Source organism: Manacus candei, unplaced genomic scaffold, assembly GCF_025592945.1.
Source record: "Manacus candei isolate 608988 ecotype Guabito, Panama unplaced genomic scaffold, ASM2559294v1 h1tg000010l, whole genome shotgun sequence".
Classification (NCBI taxonomy): Eukaryota; Metazoa; Chordata; class Aves; order Passeriformes; family Pipridae; genus Manacus; species Manacus candei.
This window is the reverse complement of record NW_026138058.1, coordinates 1,826,464-1,850,672: the sequence shown is the minus strand read 5'-3', so window position 1 is coordinate 1,850,672 and position 24,209 is coordinate 1,826,464. Positions and strand designations below refer to the sequence as shown.

General features: G+C 40.8%; 1 protein-coding gene across 1 annotated transcript in view; it reads right to left on the bottom strand.

The window, feature by feature from the left end:
* LRRC2 (leucine rich repeat containing 2) overlaps positions 1-10,704 on the bottom strand; it is a 68,846-nt gene extending 58,142 nt beyond the window's left edge. Inside the window, exons 1-2 of the mRNA XM_051777385.1 lie at positions 10,572-10,704; positions 761-906 (exon numbers count right to left, since the gene is read on the bottom strand). Of these exons, the coding sequence (XP_051633345.1) occupies positions 761-885 (125 nt within the window). The 5' untranslated portion in view covers positions 886-906; positions 10,572-10,704. The remainder of the gene's footprint in view (positions 1-760; positions 907-10,571) is intronic.
* Between the last annotated feature and the right edge of the window lie 13,505 nt (positions 10,705-24,209).

Here is a 24,209-nt window from a genome sequence, read left to right as displayed (position 1 = left end):
ACACCACATGAAGGTTCAATGCAATGATGCTCTTAAGAAAGGGCACTGTTTAACCCTGTGCATTTTATTTTTTAAAGTAGAGAGGGATTTTTATTCTTTTTTTTTCTTGGAGGGAGAAAAACAAGTCATAAGTTTCCGACACTGCCAGCACAGTATAATATTCAACAGTGTCTTATGAGAAGTAAAATATTTCTTAAGGAAACCATAAATTAAATATAATAAAAACAACAAAAATATTAGTGGACATAAGCATTATAATCAAGGACATCTTTAATACTTAAAAAAAAAATTCTTTTATTCTATTCTTTATCTCCTATTCACAAGCAATTGAATATGTCAAGCAATTTAATTCCTTTTGGTTCCCCTGTTAACTCAAGAAAAAGAATTTAAGTATTTCTTAATACTGAAATGAGCATGTTTTCATGAATTCCATAATTAATAAGCTATACTTTTACACAGCATATAAGAAATTGAAAGGTACAAAATGTGTTATTTTTCTCTTCCATTTGAGTCAACTAAACAATAAAATACACGATTGGTAAATCCCAACCTACACTGGAAAAGAGCAGGACTGAGGAAATACAAGCACAGTTTGTGCTGCATTTCTCTAACAATCCTCTGAGGAAAGGAGGTGAGAAATCATTGAAACTGAACCCAAAAAGCAAAATTTTAATCACTGATTAATGCTTAGTACATGACAGTGTTAGTGGGTAATAAGAACGGATTCAGTTAAAATGAGCAGCACAAAAGTTGGCTTTACCTCTCCAATGCACTTTTTTCTAATCTTTCTTTCTCCTTCCTCTGACGTTCTTTGTTCTTCTTAACTCGAGTTTCCCACAGTCCTCTTATGACAGAAAAGTCAAATATTATCACCTGATGCCCCATACTGTCGACATTAAGCTGCTCCTGCAAGAACAAGCCAACACATCAGGAAAAAAATAAGAATGAAAACAAGGAACTAAACTATCATTTTTCATTAAAATTGTCTGGGGAGAAGAGGTGAAGGCATAAGAAATATTAACATAGCACACTTTCTATCTTACTCAATTTGTCCAGGGGTTTTGTGCTGGCAGTAATCAATGCAGCTTACAATCAACTTCTACATAAAATCTATGGCAATAGCTACATGTTAAATTTTTTGTGTTCCTTACACTTTTCCCTTTCCAAGATAAAGACAGAGATGCAAAGGAGTACTACTTGGATTAAGTAACACCAACAAAAACAGCTTTAAACACTTTGCAGTTTTAACAATTTCTGTAATATTAAAATGAGAGCTCCCAAAGAATTTATTAATTTTTAAATCGTGCAAATTCATCTTGGGTTCTAGTTCACCTACTAAAATCCCTAATGTAAGCACACACAAATCTAGATAAAAGAGGTGAAGCTATGCTATTTTTTCTTGGGGTCACTGGTAAGGGTACTATCATCACGATATAAGTGGCTTTCATAAAATGTAGCTAGATCACCTACATAGAAAAGTCACTTATTTAAACTTTGTGTGAGGTTTTATTAGAGAACACATTTATTATACCATTTCCAAGCTTATTAAAAAAATAAAGAAAAGAAGGAAGAAAACCTTGCTGGACTGTCTACTGATCAGTCGAAGAGCAATCTGCCCCTTCCTTTCCTGGGTGTTTTCAAGTTTGTATCACTATCTTTTTTACTTTATGGTGATCATTTTTTCAAAGCCTTACGTTCTCCAGCTAGGGCCATTTATTATCTGTCCTTCTCTTATAATACTGAGGAGGAATGGTAAATTATTCTCCCCTTTGTATTTTTTTCTCTTGTGGCTTTGTAAATGTCCTTTTCTCTTTCACCCTCTTTCACCTGCAAGATGTTACATCTCTCTGTAAGACATAACACACAAAGAATAATTTCTTCTGAGCCAGCAAAACACCCTCCTGTCCTCTGCAAAATGCACAGCATGGACTCAAAAGGATTATGCACAGGTACCCCACAGGAAAGTTTCCTACCTGTTTGCCTTATTAGTCATCTCAGTAAGAAAATGCCCTACAAATACCTGCAGGTACTGGCACAGAGACTGGTCAGAGACCAGTATCTTTCTATTTACATAGCTTTCTGTACCTTAGGATGTTTATATAAAATGTTATCTTTGCTGTTCATAAAGCTGCTCCCGTTGCTTGTTTATCTTTGCAAGTACTAAGAATGTGGCAAAAATAGTTCCCGACCCATCTGGAACCAACTGCTGACAACAGCCAAGTCAAAACCCCATTAAAGCAGTGTAATTAGAACAGTGACCTTCTTCTCTGGGGAAAGGTTTATCTACAATCAGCTGACCCTTACAAAACATATTCACTGATAATTTACAGGAACAGTTTGCCGCATAAAATAAAACATTCACCTCTGCTTACCAGAGAAAGAAACCCAGTGACAAGGACTTCCCCCCTCATAGTAACTGCAGTCCAGCAGTCACTCTGTAAAGTCTAATTAATTCTAATAGATCAGTTTATAGCACTGTGTTTTGGTAGAAGGACTATTGCAGGAGCTGATTTGTTGCCAGACAGTGGAGTTGCAGCTGGACACTTGACCTCTATTGAAACTAGATGGCCTTAATCAACACAGAGTCTGAGTAGACTGCGAAAGTGCTCTTTTTCCTTGACTTTTTCCCCACCTTCCGTCTCACAGGTTAAGTCATCTGTTCTTTACTGAGGCACTGATTTATTAGACACTCAGGCTGGAAAAGTTCATTCAGCTTTTATTCACATATTGCACTAGGCTGCAGTGCACTGGGGGGGTTTTCTTCAGTGGTAGAACAAGCAGAGGACAAACTTGGGTGGGAGGTGAGAGGTGTCCATCATAACTCCTGAGGACTAATCCCTTCAGAAGGAGCAAATCCACAAATCCTGATCAGATTAGAGGGTGACAGGCTTTAGAAACATTCATCAGGACAAACACAGAACGCTTTTTGCCACCTACAACTCTGAAAAGGTCACCTAACAATCTTCACAGAGCTGTTGCTTTACCCTATATCCTCGTCTAAAAAACGGGCAAGTATCAAGCATGCATTTGCCAAAGCTCAGACACTACCATTTTTCTGATGATGAGATGCTGCCCAGAAAACAGAGCCTGGCAAACTGGCCAAAACTCAACCAATCTGATCTTAAGTGTGGGTTCTTCAGGGTACCTACTCATGCATGGCAAGAATTTATGACAGAAGAGGCAACTACCGATAATGATTTCCATTTCTAGAAATGCATGGGGCTGTACATGTTCAACATCACATACCGTGGTTGCTTTAATCTGTTATTATTATTATTGCTGTTGTTATTGTTATTGATGTTGTTGTTATTGTTGTTGTTGTTGTTACAGGTTGGAAGTTAAATTTGGGTAGAGAAATGTCTCATTATACACTTCTTTCTAAGTTCTTCCCTTCAAGTGGAAACACTGCTGTGTATTATCCCATGCTTGAGTTCTCCACAGGTAATCACTATTATCACTTTACCAATTGCCAGGAAGCAGTGAAGTTAGAAAGGGCCTCTGGAGGTCACCCAGTCCAACTGCTCTGCTCAAAGCAGTCATATGATTATTCACCCAAATCTATACTGCAGCCCCCTTCCTCTTCCAAATTCCCCATCCTTTTGTAATTCACATTGCTAAATTATGCTTTAGATCACCAACACAACCTTGTTAGAGGATGCATGGTTATAATATATATATATATATTATATATATATAATATATATTGCAAGATATTTATCAGTCTTTTGAGTTACTAGTGAGATAGATCACAAAAGCAAGGCTATTCAGTAGTGTATTCAATTTATGTACAGTGCTTTCCAGGGGAAAGGGGATTCAGAAACATAAAAAGAAGGCAAAAATATTGTTTACAGGAGAAACTAGTGTGGAGAAACTAGTTCTCTGTCTGTGAAAGCAAACGATCTTATCCCTAGCCATTTACACCTCCCAGGAAATAATCTACAAGGCCTTAACCAATATCCTTAAAAGGCAACATACTAGGTAGCCAAACTAATCTTATCTTCTCAGTTATGATTAGCTCAGAAACAAAGCTGGCCATTCATGATACTTTTTTTTTTTAATTATTGCAAGATATTCCCTTTATAAGCACCTACACATTACATTTAAGGAAATATTTTAAAGTAATATATAATTTAAATAATTAATTTAAAATTTTTTAAAATAGCTCTTTTTTAATAAGTATTTCATTATTTGGCAATGTGATAAGAGAGGTTGAGACCAGAGAGACTTGTGCTAGAGGTAGAGGAGATAAATTTCCTTTTGTTACACTCTTTCCACTCTTCATGTTTTTTTTAAGAAGAGAGTGAATTAAAAATCCCTTCGAACAGCACGGCCTTTGCAACATCATCTCTTCCTCAGCCAGGAGCCTGTGTCATCGAATCATAGAATCATAGAATCACAGAATCATAGAATCATAGAATCATAGAATCAGTTGGGTTGGAAGAGACCCTTTGGCATCTGCAACTTTGTCCGGTTTTCATCAATAAGGAGTTCATAGGAATCTTTATAAGCAGAATTTTCCCTCTATACATTCTAAACCACAAATAGATCTTTCTCTCCCCAGGGGTGGCACTTTCAGTCCAAGATGCTACAACCAGCGGGATTTTCTCAATTTCAACATTCCAGAGTTCTGTGCCTTCACTGGAGCACCTCTCCTACCAAGCAACCCTCTCAGACTTGTCCCACTGCGGGCCCCATCTCAACACTGAGACCCTTCTCCTTACCAAGTGGGTCTAATTTCTGGTTTCAGAAAGAATAAAACATCTTTCCTTAACAGTGTTGCAGAAACTTTATTCATTTAACTGGATATATAGATAGGCCTATTAAAATCAAACACAGTCCTCACGTGTATAAGGATAATGACACTCTGAAACATTTGGAGGATTAAGTGGCAAAAACCCCAAAATCTTAGTGATGATACTCATCATATGTTTTATTTAAATGATATAACATTAATGCTAAGTGTTATTGCTAGTAAAAGCATCTGCCTAAGTATCTGCATGGATTATTTTTATTTTATCATTTATTTTAACACCTATTTTATTTTATCATATAAATTCACCTGAAGGTATGTAGACTGTTCTCCAGCATCTACCTCAGACTTTCTTTTTTAAATACCAGTAGTACTCAGGAGGCCTATAACCAGAATCTTTTCAGAAAGTTGAAAACAGAATGGAAAAGATATCTGCCTTGTGACGTCTACAATCTTTTTTATTTTTCATTTACTGTTTTTCATGCTGTTGCTACAAACATATGCATGCTTCAGATGTTGACCCACCACTTAATTCATGTTTGTAATTAACTTAAACTAGAGCAACACCTGCACACTGAGATGTTTCAGTGTGTTGTGGGGTGGTGGGGAATCATTTTGACAAAAATATTGTCTTCTAAGTTGTGCTATTTTATGTGCTCATTATGAACCAGAGAGTGATCAGGTCCTGGAGAACAAACACCACCAAGGTGAAGCTTTCAACTGCCACATTTTGGCTGTACATTTTTGAACACCCCATGTCTGGGAGCGATTTTACTTTTTAGGAGGTAAATCAGGAATGGAATTGGCTCTGAAAATGACCACCAAACTAACCCCTTCCTTCATTCTTTGAAGAATCAGACCTAAATCACCGCAAAAAGAGACCCTCAAGAGGCTGGGGGGAGAGGGGATGACGACACCAACACAAATCCAAGAGACTGAGCTTAAATTTTTGGCTCATCACATAAGAGTTTGAAAACCACACACCAAAATCTCCACTCCAGGGTGAAACCTGTTTCCACCTTGTAGAGCTAAATACACAGATGAGATACAAAACTAAGAAAAAAAGAAAAATCAAACTTCCACAAGGAATAATCTCCATGCAGTGAATCACAGCACCACAGCCTACACAAGTCACTTGCTTTTCTCCAAGAGTCACCGGGAGGCTGCTCTGGAGTAAGGAAATTAACTGTTCACCATGTTATGTGATACCCATTAAAATATAGTTGAAAAACTGAGTAAATAACCCTACATGACACTTTTTGATACCAAATATACACAATTCTTTGTTTTACACAGAGATATTTAATTTATACATAAAATAAATTCTCCAGTAAAACTGGAGAGATTTAATGTGCTGTGCCTTCAATGCCCTTGCTCCGTTCAATACTGAATCTCCAATCCTTGTTTACAGTCCTGCCACAGGCCAGCCAGATGCTTCTACAGCCATCCTTGATGGCAGCCAGCGATCCCCAAACATCTTGGATTTCTTACCAGTTGACCTCTGAACCCTGAGCAGGCACTTGACAACTTTTTCTTTTTTCTTTTCCTCCTGGGCTTAGTATAAAGGGAAGAAATGGTGACCTGCAGGACCTTTGGAGGTGTACCCAACCTGGGATACGGAGGACTCAGGCAACTGGGTTCCAAACAAACTGCTGACGAGTACATTAGCTAAAAGCAGCCCTGAATTTTGGACAGAAGGCCTTCCAGAGAGCAAAAGTGCTTTTGACATCAGCAGCTTTGTAGAAAGAACAGTTTGAGGCCTTTCTGCATTCATCACAGCACCTGAGTGACATCAGTGTGTAGATGCACTGAAGAGCATAGTAGAGAAAGAAAAAAAAAAAGGACAAACAACGTCTTCTTTGGACAGAAAAGTAGCAGAGCACAGGAGAAGATTCACATTCTTAGATGTGCTGACTCTGTGGCCTACCAGGATTAACTCCACCAACTCTTCTACGGCTTCTCCCTGTTCACCAACATTATCTGTCTTGTCTGCAGCGGGTTGAATACAGCCGGTCATAAACCAAAATTACATTGGCTTTATTATGCTACACCTCAACCTCCTCTGAACACAGGTGTTAATGCTGGCCAACTTCTCTGTGCACAGTGTATTCTGTAGAACAAGATCTGTGTCTTCTCTTGAGTCTGGAAAGACTCCAGCATAGCTTTGATACTACAGGTACAGCCAATATTAGTCTCTGTTACCAGCCCTCCTGATTTCATGTGGTGCCTGGTTGCCCTCAATAACAGTACTGTGTATACTTTCCTTTGCTCTTTTACAGGAGTCACTAAATTATTAATGGCTTGGTTTCTTCCATTTGCTTAACAGCCTGGTTCATTTGGGCCCTTTTTCTTTCAGATAATCACCGTGGGAGATCTGCTGCAATCTAATGAATATTACCGGCAGGATTACATAAGGGAAAATGTGAGTGAAATATTTCCTACCAATCCTGCAAATAATTTCTTAGGAAATAAGCTCACTCACACTGCAGTTCAGAATGATCAAGTCATTTATCTCTCTTTAAATAATTCAAGGGAAACCAGACATTTGGGTAGCGACCGAACACATTTTTTGTGTTATCAAGATTAAATTACAGAAACGTGCTGTGACTGAAAGAGCAACAGAGATTGTGACAGTGTTCATCATATCCCAGTATATTGTGCTAACTGTGCACAGCTTGTAAGTGAGGTGGAGCTTCCCTGTGCCACTTGGGGAGTAGGAGAGGCCTCCAAAATTGGAAGCTGTTCTTCCCTGCCTAGCCTTGCTACCAGTAACAGCCTCTTACTGCTCTACACCAGCAGGGAATTATACTCCCTGCTAATTTGGGTGGTTTCTCTGTCACTAAGCTTGCCAAAAGTGCAGATTTGACAGTTAAGAGTTTCAGGTCAGGGATCCAAGACAGACTGCCCTTCAGATCACATCTGCAGGCACGTGTGTGATGGCTGGGTCCTGGGGAACACGTGGCACGTGGGTCCTGGGGAACAGGGTAGTGCCAGGGATGACAGTGGCACTCCTCCAAAGGCCTGGTTCCACAGAGATCTAGCTATTGTAGCTACACCATGGAATAAATAGAAGAAGAAAGGGACAAGCTGCTCCAGGGTTGGAGAAAGCAGTGCTGACACCTGGACGTGAGCCCAGAGGTTTGGGGAGTTTGAAACGTTCCCTTTTGCTCTCTCAAGAGCACAGTCTCATCCAACTGGCTCCCAGATAAACAAACACAGACAGGCAGTGACACTCTCAAGCTATTAATTAGTCCAACCTTCACTGAAGTTAATTTCAGAAATTAATGTCTTTGCATATCATGGAGCTTAATCCTGAATGCTCTGATGAATCAAGACCTTTTTTAGTTTTCTGACTTAAGAGGAGTTTAAGACCAGAACTTGACATTAACCTCTGTCATACACAAATAGATAACATTTGCATAGTTTACACAAAACAAATAAGAGCAAATATGTCTTTTCTAGACCTAGTCCTTATGCTTCAGGTAGAAATAACTTTGAACACCATAAAATTAAAAAGAGACAGGCAAGGGCTAAGCTTGGTTTCCACACATTTTTCTGTGCATATTTCTCTCTCCAGTGCTGCAGCACAATGTTTTACTGACAGTTTTCATTAATCAGTTCCTATTCCAGATGTAAATTAACCAGTCTCACAAACAAGATTCCTCTCTAGCACTGCACTCTTCACATTTTGATTTTTAGACAATTTTTCTCAGGGCTATTCATTAATTAGGTCTTTAATTATGGATTAATTAGTATCTGATTTACAATATTCCTCACACTTCCTCAACTCCTGTAGCAGTAATATGTTTGCCATCAAGCATGATAGATGTTACATATGCAAGGGGATTTATTACAGTTGTATTCTCCTAGTACTTCAGTGAGCTACTAATTATTCTTCCACTGACAGTGAAGGTAATGAAACACTGGATTGATGTCTGTGACATAAATGCATTCTTTTTTTTTTTTCCACTCGGTATTGCTGAAGAGAGGTCTAATTCTCTTACGATTGAGAGAAAAACTATTTATTTCAAATGGGCATGTATTTTAAAGCTGTTTCTTGTCAAGAGAAAAACAGTAAGCTCGAAAGTGTGTTACATATTTCTTAAGGTGCTGATTGCATGAGTGTAGCTGTAGTCAGAAGGTCTAAACAATTGTCTTAGGTAGTACACAGCAGGGTCCTGGGAAATGCAGGCCATGTGCTAAGTCCTGATTAGAGAGACTCCACTGGACTGCTCATGCACAGACCCATGGCAAATAAATTCTCACCCATTGCCACTGAACAAAACATGAAGACTTTGATACATAATTAGATTATATTAAGTAAGTATAACACTACAGTTTCAGGTTTCTCAAACCTGTTCTTGCCCTTCAGTTTTTTAACACATCTCATTGACTTTTCTTATTTTTATTTTTGATATTTTATTATTTATTATTATTATTATTATTTTTATTATCCTTTACGTAAGGATACTGAACCATCCCCAGAAAGCAATACTACTACCTTTTATGTCCCTTCAGAGGGTCCAGTTTCTGAAGTTATCTATGTGCATGACAGCATCAAAATTTTAGGCTCCCAATTAGTCCTAATTGTGACTAATCAAAGACCCTCAAAATTTTGATCATTTCCTTCTGCTCCCAGGGGGCAACTTTCCATGCATTGCTCTAAGAATCCAACCCAGTCATCTACCTCTAGTGCAGAAGGAGAGAAAAACCTATGTCTGACCTGTAGCAGTCCTGTTTCCAGTGTTAGACACAAGATCATTAATTGTATACAGAGTGAAATGCTCGTAGACAGTTCCCAAGCTGTTAAATTCCATGATTTAAGATATGGTAGTTAATTCAGGTAAGCAAGAGACAGTGCTGATTTCAGCTGCTCCAGCAGCCAAGCTACTTTAGCTCAAGTGGTCCAAACCCCACCACAAAGTCATGTATTTTATCAGCTCTCTTCTCTCACCACATCTGTGTCTTTACTCTTTCCCACAAAACCTTCTCATGCCTACGGACAGGAGACACAGATGGCATGGATGGACAGTTGGACATCCTCCTTTGGAATAATTCTCCACCTTCACCTTCTGCCTTAGAAGAGCAAAGTGAGTGAAACTCTTTGATAGGATCTACCTCTTTGGTTAGTAAACATTAGCATCCGCCCCTGACCCTTGAAATGGTGCTCAGTTAGCTGCTGTTGGGAGGAAAAGCAATGGTCAGCCCTTTTTAGCCTACAGAAAGTAACATGTCAGTGATAGCACATAAATACTTATGGTAGCAACAACAACAACAACACTAATGACAATATTTGACTTTAAATGATAGGCTTTGTTCACAAAAGATTTAGCAGGTTATATATCTCCTATGCCAGTTAGATTAGCTGTAAGTAGCCTACAGAAACTGAAGTTCTGTTGCTCTCTTTAAATTCCACTGTAAATTTTGACAGACAGCAAAGATAAATGGCCAACCTCTCCAACTATTTTTTTTATTGAAAATCATTCTCACACCAGCATATGCCCTTGAGATGTAACAGCAAGGGTTTATTATACTGAGTCACAGAGCGAGTCTTGAAAGTTTTTCTAAATTATAAAGTTTGGATTTGTCACAAGCATAAATCTACTTAGAGGAGCTGTGTATGGGGTGAATCTTAGTCTCTTTAAAGGTATCCACCAAATATACTATATACTGCTGGAGCTCCATGCTCCAGTTATTTTTCCCATACTATTAGCATGCAAAAATCCACAGCTCAGAAGCAGCAACAAAGACATGACAGCTACTTTCCCTGCCATTTTTGCACATCTGAAGAAACACAATAATCAGCAAAACTGTCACTCACCTACTACTAAAGAACACGAGTGTCCAGAGCTCCTGGGGGTGCTCTGTGGTTATTCAATTTGGGACTCTGAGGTTGTTTATAGCAGTAGCACAGCTCGTGGCCAGCCAGACCTGTTTGAGCCCAGCAGCGTGACTGGCCTTCCAGATGTACTAATATTCTATATTTGTACAGTGATAACATGATCTGTGGTCTTACAGCAGAGGCACGGGCAGGATAAAGTGTCTGCACTGCAGTGACTCGACACCGGATGAGAAACAACAGCACCAGGACAGCAGCTCATTTGCTCCAAGGAAAGTGTGACAGAGCTAATGTTCCTCATGCTTGTGTATTTTCTTTGGAAAAGGGGCAAGGAGAATAAGAAAAAAGATACATCTATAGTGTGCATTCCTCTGGTACAGACTAGGTCTTCATTCCCATGTCCATACAGTTCCAAGATAAACATGCAGACAGTCCCCATGAGTGATTGATCCAGAGAAAGAACTGAAGTGTTTCTAGTGAAGAGTTCGGGTCTGACGTTTTCAAAATTGCTTTTGGTTAAATTTCCTCTTAAATTCAGCTTTTCAATTAAAATATTATTTAATTTTCTGAATTAAAAAAAAAAAAACAAAACCTGGCATTTTTCAACAACTTCTGTTTATTTTTCATCACTGCCAGTAATAATAAGCATTAATCACTACAACTGGGTTTGGCTGAATCTTCAGATACTGGTTTTACATTGCTGCATTTTCAGTGTCCTTGCTGAAATCATATTATATTGGTACCAACAGAAATGGAAAATCCGTTCAGTCATCTTATTCTTCACAAACACCAGTGATAAAAAAGGATCACTGCATCCAAGTTGTCTACCACATTTTTATCTTCTGACACAACCACCCACAAATTTGCATATTTTTGCCAAATAGCTGTCTGGGTTTCCTGCAGCAGTGAGCCTTATCAGACTTCAGCTGTGAGAGCTGACAATGCAATCAGTGATGGAGACAATACTTTGGAGCAGGGAAAGTGCATCCCTTCTGTGTTCAGAAGCCTGGTCCATATTTCTGCTCTCTCACACACTGCCTAGGAAAACTTGTTCCTGTATTTTTGTTCAGAACACAACAGCATAAAGTAATACTTAATTAGCAATTATATTAAGGAACATGTGACCTCCATCTCACTTTTTCAGGATCCACTATTGTTCTTTAAATGTTCAAATACAGAGATGTGTTTCAATAACAGAAAGCTGACCTTGCAGTTAATTCCCTGCCCCTAGCCAAGGACTCTCAGATGACCTATCTCTCAAACTACAATCATAGCCTAGCCACGTGAAGGAGAGATTTGGGATGTTTGCTGGGAAGGGAATGAGAAAAAAAGGATCAGTTGGTGAAATAGGCATCACTTAATTAGAGTGAAAAAATAAAATACTGTCCTATTAAGGAGAAGGCACTAAGGAAGGAAAAAAAACTGAGGAAGGGCGTGGAAGATTTAGAGGAGGTATGAAAACTGACTGAAAACACATGAAGAGAGAGAAAGACAGAATATATAATATTGTTTATTTGCAGATCTCAGTGTACTCGACCAAAAAAAAAACTAAGGAAAAGGAAAATTGTAAGTGTATACTTAAGTGTGTCTCCAAAATCAGCTTAATTCAAAGAGTATCTTGCATCTGTGGTTGCACAAATGCAGTCAAAGCTCAGTCCATCCCTGGAGCTAACAAGGAAGCTGCTGTACCAGCAAATTGCAGGAAAATCCAGCTGGGGTCCATGAGAACTGACTACTAGCAAACAAACCAAGGGATATTACCTTTTTCCACTTGTGCTTTAGCTGGAGCACATCTTCTCTAATTAAACAATCTCTTCTGGTCTTCCATTTTAGAGAAAACTCCCAAAGTAAAAGCAACAAAGATACTAACAACACAAATTATTGCCTCAGATAATCAATTGCAGTAGATATGCTTATTTTTCTGGTCTATCTTCATGGTTCATTCTACTAGGGATAATAATATACAACTAAATTAAGGTCAACAGAAGACTTTGGAAATTCAGACAAGTGCCTGGGCAATACAAGCTCCTACCAAGACCTAGCATGGGTAGAAGTTGGAAGAGCATTTAATGTAGACAAGGCACCTTCACACCAACACTTCAGACCTAAAAGACTGGCAACAGAACTGGTTCTAGCACAGCTGTCATCAAAACACCTACTAGAAGGAACCACATGACAATTAACAGCTTTTTAGGTATGCATTTCCTGTAAATGTACAACAAAGCAAAATCTATGTGAGGACTTACACAAAGTCAGGCTGAAGGAGGACAGAACCTGCCAGACTAATTTATTGTGTACTGAACAAAACTGTTCAGCAAAAATAAAACATTTTTGCTTTCTGCTTTGTTTTCCCATTACCCATATGGCCTTCATTCTTGAGCTGCAGAATAACTGCAATAATGCTGCAGAATCCATAAGTCACACTGGAAATCACTTCAGAAGGTCACATTCTTTTATCTGTGACTTTTCAGTCTTAAAGGGTCAGTCCTTTCTGATGCAATCTAAGTATGTATGCACCAAAGAAAGATCCAATTTATTACTCATGACAGAGCTACAGCCCAGAGATGGGCTGCTATGAAATGTGCCTGGAGTGTTACTGTGATGGGCAAAGACTCAGGCAAGGTTCATAATTCAGGCCTTTTGTGCAGACTTCACTCTACCATCACACAAGTGCCTCAGCAGACTTGGCTTATGGCTCATCTTGTATTTTTTGGGTTGAGGTTGCACAGCTCTGCTGAAAACAAATCCTTCTTCTGTTGTTGTTTAGAGACTTCATTGTTGACTTAACACATAAGCCCTCAAGAGCCAGAGCTCCCAAGAGATCTGGGAATAAGCAACTCTCAAAGAACCACAAGATACCTATATATTTGCCCCCAGCATTTCATAAATGTCTTAAAAACAATATCAACTCATTGAGACTGTTTGTCCAGAGGTAAGTTGATCTCTCTTGATGTGAAAGGACTTTCAAAATCTTGACAGGAAGAATGTCTAAGAGTTCATGAAGGATTGTGCAGGCACTGTGAGGAAGAAATATGAAACTTAAACTCAAGAGTTCTACAAGACACCACAGACTTGGAGTAGACAAAAACGCTGTGACTGGTTGAGTTCCTCCCAGGAGGTTGTTAACAAGGTTATAGGGATTCCCTAGATGAAAACATGTCAGCACTCATATTAGAATTAGCATCTGATGATCAACCCTCCATGTGAAAGATGCACACATTTGTAAGTGGAAGCACAGCTCTATTCAACCTCAGGTTCCTCTTAGAGCTGCTTACAGTGGTACCTGATTTGAACTGAATCAGTTAAGAGGCATTTTCTGAACGAAATAATGGGCATGTTATCTATTGATCTCTCCCATTACATTTAATTGTGCCACAAATTAAAGGCATAAGACCTGCTGGTGTGAATGAGCAGGAATGAGATGTGTGTTCCATTTGGTTGACCAGGAATTGCTGAGAACAGGAGGCTTTTTGGCAGGAGCCAGGCTCAGCAGACAGCCTCATTATATGTGTCATTAAGGGGAGCCAACCACAGCTATACCTCCACTCTGACCAAGCCAGTGAAGCAGCACAAGCTCTTTCCAGAGGTGCATATCTTCATCAGGGTGTAGTAAGGCACTACCAAGGGACAAAACTCATAGTTTCCCAAGGACAATTAAACCCCGAAGAAGGAGGGGAAACACAGCAGAATTCAGTTCCCTTTACAGCCACTTTTGCCTGGCTGGAACTCAGGAGCAAACAGACCACTGGGCTGTCAAATGCAACACTGCCCACTCACCTGTCCCTGTAACAGGTCTGAGAGGATGAGGCAACTCCCTGTGCTGTGAAAGCACAGCACAGATCCCCAGGGATTTATGGCTCATGTCCCATTGCACTCTGCTGTGGGGCACTAAAGAAAAACAAAGAAATGTTTCCACTCTGAGCCAGCTGTGACAGGAAGCTGAACATGAGCCAGAGTGTGCCCAGGGGGACAAGAAGGCCAATGGATCCTGGCCTGGCTCAGGAACAGGGTGGCCAACAGGTCCAAGGAAGTGATTCTTGCCCTGGACTCAGCACTGGTGAGGCCACCCCTGGAGTGCTGTGTCCAGTTCTGGGCCCTCAGCTCAGGAAGGACATGGAGGGGCTGGAGCAGGGCCAGAGGAGAGCAACGAGGCTGGGGAAGGGACTGGAGCACAAGTGCTGTGAGGAGAGGCTGAGGGAGCTGGGGGGGCTCAGCCTGGAGAAGAGGAGGCTCAGGGGAGACCTCCTCACTCTCTGCAACTCCCTGACAGGAGGGGGGAGCCAGGGAGGGTTGGTCTCTTTTCCCAGGCAACTCTCAGCAGGACAAGAGGGCTTGGTCTTCAGCTGTGCCAGGGGAGGTTTAGGTTGGATATTAGAAAGAATTTCTTTGCAGAGAGGGTGCTCAGCCATTGGAATGGGCTGCCCAGGGAAGTGGTGGATTCTCCGTCCCTGGAGGTTTTTAAGGTGAGACTGGATGTGGCATCAGTGCCATGGTCTGGGAACCACAGTGGGGTTGGATCAAGGGTTGGACTTGATGATCTCGGAGGTCCCTTCCAACCCAGCTGATTCTGTGATTCTATGATTCTGTGAAGCACACACACTGTTGTCACCCCCCTCCTGCAGACCTGCTGCTCTACAAAACCACAGCAGAAGAGGATATTTTTTTAAGAGTGAAACAAAGGGTATCACCTCCTGTCCAAATCACGGGGACAGCCACCTTCTCACATTTGCAGTTCTGAATCCTGGGTTTTTTCTGCCTTTGACTGCACTCCTACAGAGAGATGAATACAAATATATGCTTTTTCCTTTATTCCCATGTGTCACACAGAGCCTCAGAGATAAATCTGCTGTGGCAGTCCATTTTACAGAGTGCAGGTACGTGCAAGTGTCTGTTACTAGAACATGTAGAGCTCTGGCATGACTGTCTCATCCCACGAGACCCACTGCAGTGCCATCCACATATAGTTCTCAGGGCTCTATGTCTCTATTACCAGGCTATACTCTGTAATTTTCCTAGGTGAACAGCATGTAGGAGTACTAGCTACAGACAGAAAACAGAGAGAGGAGAATCTTTTTCTGTCCACTAATCCAGAAGTGTTTTTATTTTTAATTTATGACCTGCTGCAAGTAAGCTAAAAAGTTCACCAAGAAACAACAACCTTCGATATTTAACTCTCTCTTTTTTTTTTTTTTTTGTAGCCCCCATGCCTTGTAAGCATTCCTTAAATATCTCGTGCTTGGAATTAATTGTCACAAGAAAACACAAAAGAAAATAACAAAATAGGACTGGCCTTTTCAGAGTGCCTGGTCTAAGGGGAATGAACTTGAATTTGATTAAATATAGGAACAGAGACACAAAAGGATTAAAAAAAAAAAAAAGCAGCAAACAAAAGATCAGTGAGAACTCATGAGGCTGTCACATGGGTCAGGCCTGCAAGTGAGGAAAATTGTGACACCAGAAAACAAATTTTACCTGCAGTGCCAGATGCCCACTGCTGTCTTTAGAGGGAAGAAGTGTAAACTGACCTCATATCACCATTCTGACTCATGGTTAACCAAAGGAGGCTGAACTCAAAGTTCACAGGAACTTTGGGATTCTGACTCATGAGCAAGGATTGCCTACCAGAATAGCAAACCCCCTCACACTGCCCATTGCCTGCTCCCCACCAGCTGTGTTGATGTAAGAGCAGACTACGAAGGGTCTCTGAAGCACGTTTGCAAACAGGATTTTGAGGTTGATTGGTACTAGTTTCGATTTTACCTAAAAACACTAGGGAGTTTTAATGTTTTGCTCACTCAGGAGACACCTCTTGAGGGGCAGATGAGCCAAAAGAAAGAGTTAATTACAATAAAGGTGTAACCCCGGGTGACTTAAACAGAAAATTTGCCTTGAGAGTTTTTAAAACTTGTTTCTTCCTCATGTGCTGCCTCCACCTCTTCTGCCCTTACCTTCTCGATACTTTTTTTTGCCAAATTCTTACCATAACATTACAATGTAAGACAGAGCCATGGGAAAAAGAGTTTTGGTCCATACCTACAAATTCTGAGCAGAGGAAGTGTAAATATGGACACGACCTTCTTCAAAGAGAAGCATCTTTCAGAGGAACACATTAAAAAAAGAAAAATCACTGAGTGACTTCTCAACTCAAGCTACTGATTATAGATTAAATTGAGGCCACACTGGCATGACCTAATAACCATTACAATAGTTCAAGTGAATTTCTTACACTTGCAAACCAGATGAGTGAGCCATCAGACAAGGATAACTTTTAGTTTCAAAGCCACACATAAGAAGCTGGGTCAAACTAGGGCAAAAAAGCTCAATTTAGGGTACTAATGAAGAGTTTGTGGGCACTGCAGATCCTGTCCCATCAGAGTTAAGCTAGTGTTGTAGTGCTTCTCTCTGTGATTTATTTTATTCTCTGTACTGTAAACGGAGCTGAAAGAGATTACACTAAATGAAAGTTCAACCTCAAAAGACACCATTTTAACACTGCAGTTGTAAAGACTTCAAAGAGAGCCCTGAAAGGAAGAGAAATAACTTCATTGTGCCAGTCTGATGGGTTGTTAATGGTTTTCATTCACATGGAGCACAAGGTTTTTTACCTTTATAGAAGAGAAATGCAAAGAATAAGAAGGGTATCCTGAAGGTGGACAAGGAGAAGTTTTAATTTTATGAACGTTCTTAGTGCACATTAATATTGATAAGGTAATTCACTCAGAAACAGTCGGGCATCTCCTCTACACATGACTCATGGGGCTAGTTTTTAGAAGGTGGATGCCACTGAATCACTGAATCAAATATTTAGCCAGAGCAAAGCACAGGCTCTTTGCAAAAGGACCTCTACACTGCAAGGACAGGACACCAAGTCTGCTGACCCTGCAACCCATAAATCTTCATATTGCCAAAAGCCACAAGATATAAATCCCCATACCATGGAGAGCCTGGAGGTCTGGGGAGCTCTGTGAATGGTACACAGGATGTAGATGACACCCAGTTCCAGAAGTCTCACCACTCACCTACAGAATCATAGAATCATAGAATCAGCTGGTTTGGAAGGGACCTCCGAGATCATCAAGTCCAACCCTTGATCCAACCCCACTGTGGTTCCCAGCCCATGGCACTGATGCCACATCCAGTCTGTCCTTAAACACCTCCAGGAATGGAGAATCCACCACTTCCCTGGGCAGCCCATTCCAATGGCTGATTACTCTCTCTGGAAAGAAATTCTTTCTAATCTCCAACCTAAACCTCCCCTGGCACAGCTGAAGACCCAGCCCTCTTGTCTTGCTGAGAGTTGCCTGGGAAAAGAGACCAACCCCCCCTGGCTCCCCCCTCCTGTCAGGGAGTTGCAGAGAGTGAGGAGGTCTCCCCTGAGCCTCCTCTTCTCCAGGCTGAGCCCCCCCAGCTCCCTCAGCCTCTCCTCACAGCACTTGTGCTCCAGTCCCTTCCCCAGCCTCGTTGCTCTCCTCTGGACCTGCTCCAGCCCCTCCATGTCCTTCCTGAGCTGAGGGCCCAGAACTGGACACAGCACTCCAGGGGTGGCCTCACCAGTGCTGAGTCCAGGGCAGGAATCACTTCCCTGGACCTGTTGGCCACCCTGTTCCTGATCCAGGCCAGGATCCATTGGCCTTCTTGTCCCCCTGGGCACACTCTGGCTCATGTTCAGCTTCCTGTCACGAAGAACCAGGTCTGGGTGTGGCATTGCCTGGTTTCAAGGGTGACTGCTGGTACTGGGTGCAGCAGCCCTTTCTGGGTCCCAGTGCCCAGTAAAGTACATCAGTCACTTCTGTCACCCCACAGACCTACCAGCAGCAAGGTGGAACACACACCTGAAGGTCTTGCCAGCCTTTGCAGATGAAAAGCATCACATTAACAACCAGTTCTGTAGTGGCAGCACAATATGACAGTGTTACCCATTACCAGTGCAGCTTTATGGAGCTGGGCTTTGTACTGGGACAATTGCAGATCTTAAAGGTGCTACAACCATTAAATATATATTACCTCTCAATCTGTCATGCAAACATTACAAGAGGGGGCAGTGGCAATTACAGAAGGTAATTACAGGTGAAGACAAAGCAGTTTATCACAGCAGATGATGAATTGCACAAAGGATGAAGGACCCTTGTTCTATCTGGGCAATTCATACAGATCAAACAATAACTTTAAAATAATTAACCGAGTAGAATGCAAGGATTTTTTAAAATAGTGTAAATGGTGTTTAATTTGTTTAAATGAACTATCCCATTAAGAGCCAAATTCATCATTTTGATTTGGAAGGGAAGCTTTAATAAGCCCAGCCTTTAACTCAGCTTTAATAATTGTATTACAGATTTATAGATGAATGTCTGGGGTGGGACAGATCATATTACATTGAACTAATAAGTAGGGTTGGTAGTCATTTCTCAGAAACTTTAAAATCGGAGACATAGAGAAAAATTTTGATGGAAATAGTTTGCCAGCAAAAGATAAATGTACATTTATAGTAGGGCACAGGTTTCTAACACATAAAATCATATAAAGTGCTAAGGTACTACAATGGGAATAACAAAACACCTGAAAAGAAGAGGCATTATTGAAATAGCATTGTATAGGTAGTCACTGTGGTGAAAACATCTTTTAAGAAGGCCCTTTTAACTTCAGGGTCTTTTGAATTAAGTCCACTACTACTGCAGGCACTAGTCAGACAGTGTTTTTCACCAGCTGATAAAACTCCTCCAGTGCTGTTGAAAAAGAGGCTCCTGCACCTCATTCATTTGGAGGTGAGTAGCCCTCTCCTTGTGTCCTGCCCGTAATTACTCACAGACAGGTTGTGCTGGTTGTGCAAAGGTTTGCACAGCCTTGACCCACAACAGCACAGCTGATGAATAAAGGATACCTCAGTCAGATTTCTTGCCCCTGTGAAAATTAACAAACACACACACAGGATGCCAGGACTAAATGAACTCAGGAAAAATACACACTCTGTGAAAAACAGGGCAATTAAAACCTGCATTTCTCAGTACCAGAGGAGGAAAAAAAGGATTTAAGCAGCACTTTATTCTGTATCCAAAAGTGGTGGATGCCAAAAAAAAAATGGGGAATGATAAGTTGTTTTCTGACTGTCATTGATTCTTAGGTAGTTTGTGTTTTAAATGGTTTTTCATTTGATGTGATAAGGCTAACTGGAAGACTGCATTTCAAAGATTTGAGACTGCGAGTAATGGAGGAGCAGGGAAAATGAGATGAATGTTTTTTAAAAGGTGAAAAGACACTTTGTGACTGATTCAAGTCTGGAGAGCCTGGGTTTAATCTATTGGAGGGCTACACGAGGCCCCTGAATAGGAGATAGAAGAAGCTGGGATAAAACCTACCAGCTAAAGGAGAAAACCTGCCAGTTTTTCTCCTTCAGTCATTGTGCCTTTTTCTCTGCCCTGGACACTTCCGTCTACCCCTCTCTTCTTTTGGCACTGGTAAGTGCATTGTTCCAGACACAGCAGGTTTGGGGAGCTAGAACATATACAGGTGTCTGCAGGCCTTATTTCTCTATAATGGCATGTAGCCCAAGCCTGAAAGTAGCATTCATGAGACAGGGTGATCTGAACTCAATTTCATTAAAAGGGAGAAGTTTCTGTGTTCATTTTTACCTTACATGTTCAAGGCCAAAGCTTGAGGAACTTGAGGAGCTTGAGGAGAGGCAAACTTCAACCTGGAGACAACTTGATTGGAGAGCACAGCAAACTATATGAAAATCCCATTAAAGTCCTAGTTCTGGTTCTTTCCCTGCTCCAAGCTGAATATTTCCATCCTTTACCTTGTACCAGCTCTGCCAATAATCAGTTCCTCTCTGTGAACTTGTAATTAACCCAGAAGAATTATTCCAGCCAAATATATCAGAAGCTTTCTGAGAAAGAAATAAGTTTAGAATAGGGTTTCCAGATCTAACACATACCATTGCAGGTGGGCTGCTCAGAAGGGAGTGAAAACTAAAACCAGCAGAGGGGCAGGTAGAATAGAATAGAATAGAATAGAATAGAATAGAATAGAATAGAATAGAATAGAATAGAATAGAATAGAATAGAATAGAAATATCCTGAGCTGAAAGGGACCCACAGGGATGATCAAAGTCCAGCTTCTGGCCCTGTAGAGGACAACTCCAGGAGTCACACCACGTGATTTTCCATCAGTGGAAGCAAGTTTTTATATCCAGTTCATCAGGATCAAAACTAGTTTAAAATAAGGGAAGGAGTTGGAGAATGAGAGGTGAGGGGACAGGGGTGGGAGGTGAGAAAGGATGTCATTGCACTATTAGTTTTGTCTTTAGTCATAAATGGTCGAGACCTTCTTGGAAGAAAGTGTATGCAGTTTCTCCTCTGAAGTCATGTTAGTTTACTACCTAACTCAGCATCATTTGACACTCCATGTACACATAATTCCCTAGGATTTAAATGTATTTACACTTACATAAGGGGAAAACTCACAGTCTATTTACTGCCACAGGTTATTTTCCTTGGATTTATACCTTGGCGATTTCAAATACAACCGTGGCTAAGAGAAGATATAGATTTGCAGGATTTGTAACTTTCTGCTGATGTTTGATACATTCATGGCATCCTTAATCTGCTTTCTGAAGAATACAGAAAACATGCAGAGAAAAACATAGTTTATTACATTCCAGTTTACACAGCTGGGAACTTAACTTATGTAGTTCCATCAATCTCAGCACATACCCAGTCTAGATTGTCTAACCAGCCTAATGCAAAATGGTAACACATCTTGGCAGATATGTTCCATTAGAAAAAGCTGTTGGCCTGCTGGCCAGTCCTTGCACCAGCATATTCACCTGGAGGTCTTATTAATTGTGTATTCTCATCACGTTGCAGATGAGAGAGGTTGTGATGTTTCTGACACAGTTTTTGTGATCAAACATTTCACCATTACATATTTAGCCAACTCGATTCCCAAGGTTCATTTCAGTGGGATTGCTGAGTTGGTGGTAAGCTGGCAACAGAAGTCATGCCTTCCTTTCCAAATCCCCTTCCAACTTCTCCTGCTTTTGACTAAGAAACACCTAATCTGTTGTCGGATAAGCCAGTTTAAGTCACAGACCAAAGAAAGAACAAAACATTTTGTCTTGTTATTCAATGTGTTTTCTCTCTGAAGGGATGAGAGGATGTGATCAGCCAATGACTAGGAGTAGTTCACTGGAGCAGCTCACATACTGCCTATTAAACAGCATGACCTGCCCTCCCTAATTCAGAAAGAACTGCATCACAGCAATAGTGAGGAATGCAAAGGGAAGAAAAAAATCTCTGCCCTCACTCACACGTGAGAGACTCCATACACTTCCAACACAACAGGAATGATGTTCTAGCTCAACAGTGAAGTGATGCAAACTGCTTGTAAAATAGCATGAGCATGTCCAGTCCAAAATTTTCACAGCTGTTTGAAATCACAGTTCACCGTGGGAAAAGGGGTACATTCAAATGGATACCTGTCTGAAGGGTTTTAACACAAATTTGTTCATAAATATATACATATATATATATATATACATATATATTTATATATAAAGAACATTAATTCCTTTTTAATCAAACTTGGAAAGGCTCACACAGCTGGAAAACTCAGGACATTTGTGTGGAGGAGCTGATAACTGCTATCACTGCCTCCTCATTGACTCTTCATTGGCAGCTTCACACTTCTCACTGTTCTGCAAGCATCAATTTAAAATGGCCTGCAACACTGCCAGCTCAACTTAACACCAAGAAGCTGAAGCTGGTAAAAAAAGATGGTATGGAACAAACTATGCAAGTGCTGCAAGGGAGTCCCTGACTTCAAGATAGTTCTCAGTACATCCTGGAAGAGACATTGCTGCTGCCTTTCTGTAGATTTCTCTTTTTGCTTTATATGCATATAGGTATCTTATATATATAAATATCCATGTATATGTGCTTATATGCATAAGCATCCAAGGAATGTTAGTGTCCTAGAGTAAAATTTTTGTAACCACCTACTTATATTTGGCCTTTTAAGTACCATTTTCCCAAGTTACCTGGCAAATCAGTGCACATTTTTCTCACGTAGCTTTGGACACAAGAAAAAGAAGGCTGCAGTACAATCTTTCTGTTGTAGGAAACTGCACAAATTCTGTGAGATCCATCCCAAATAGCTGCAGACCGTGGTCCAGTCAAAGCACAAGCATTGGTTACCAAAGGGGCCACCACTAATCTCAGTAGTAATGGAATTTACTGATCATTAGCCTCTCTACTGAAATTTTCTTGAATGTAATGGAGGCATGGCTTCTAATTCTTTATTCTCTATTGCCTTGACTTTGCCGTTGTGCCCTTGTGTTGCAAAATGAGTGCATAAATCCATATCATCAAACTACTTCTCCCCGAGGGCTGGGCCCTTTGACATGGCGATTTATGTACAATTTGCAATGCCCACAAAGCTTTGATTACTTGTGTTTAAGACTTAAAGAGCCTTGACCACTTGCCTGACATTCTGCCCGATGATTTGTTCGAGTTTAAACTTTACAGGTGCAAATTTCCTTGAGGCAGGGCACCATCTGCATACAAGGCAAGGTTAGCACACAAGGCTTTCTGTTTTGTGCTGGCTTGGCAGATCCTTAAGCCTACCCAGAAATCCTGTGAATTCATGAGGCTTTGGCAGGACTAAATGACTCAGTTTGGTGCAGCTTTCATGACAAAGTAATGGCTTTGTCATGAAGGAAAGGAAGGGAATTGGATCAAAATTATCTGCTTCTGCATGGCTTAACCTTATCAGGCATCCTAGGCTTAATGTAGTTAGGAATTCTTTCCTATGTGAGAAATCATTTAACTAATTGCTGCAGTGTTTCAGTTTTTTTAATTAGGTATTTCCTTGAACGTGTTAAGGATCGGTTTGTTTGTTTTCATTTACAAAAATCTTTCGCGCTTACCTGCCGGCTTTCCAAAGCTTTCCCGGAGCGATTAGGCCCACGTAGGTAATAAATAAATCTTCATCCCGCGTATATCAGTGAAAATACATCTGCCTCTGACACCTGCTGCAAAATGTGTGCAGGAGCGGGGCAGGATGTGCCAGAAACGCTGTCAGCCTGTATCTGCCGTGGCATATGTTCGCTCAGGTGAGATGGAGCCGAGGTATCCGGGCTGGGAGTGGGGGGTAGGCAGGTGATAATTGCCCTTCGATTGCTTATTGACCGACTCACTGGGCAGGAAAGCAGAGGCAGCGGCATTTAAGCCTTACATGACATAACTTGGAAAGCTGCTCCGAGCTCTAGCAGCGAGCTGTTCTTGAAACAGCAATAACTAGAGGAGCTTGATAACAGAATACGTTGTTATTTCTTCCTTGCTTTTGAAAATATACCGAAGGATAATGAGTTAAGAGCCTCCCTACTAGGCTGGAAAGGTCAAGATCCTCTTTACAGCTGTGTTAGTGCTCTTACCTGATTTTTTTAGTAACTGAAGAGGAGAGATTTCTCTGCTTTTTCAGCGGATTGAATCTAGTTAAAGCGAACATTTGCTAATTTTTTTTTTAATCGTATATAAATCATATATTTTTGAGGGATTCCTCCACCCTTCTCACCTGTGCTGCAACTTAATCTTGCCCTTCATGCCTCTGCTGAGCTCCCTTTTG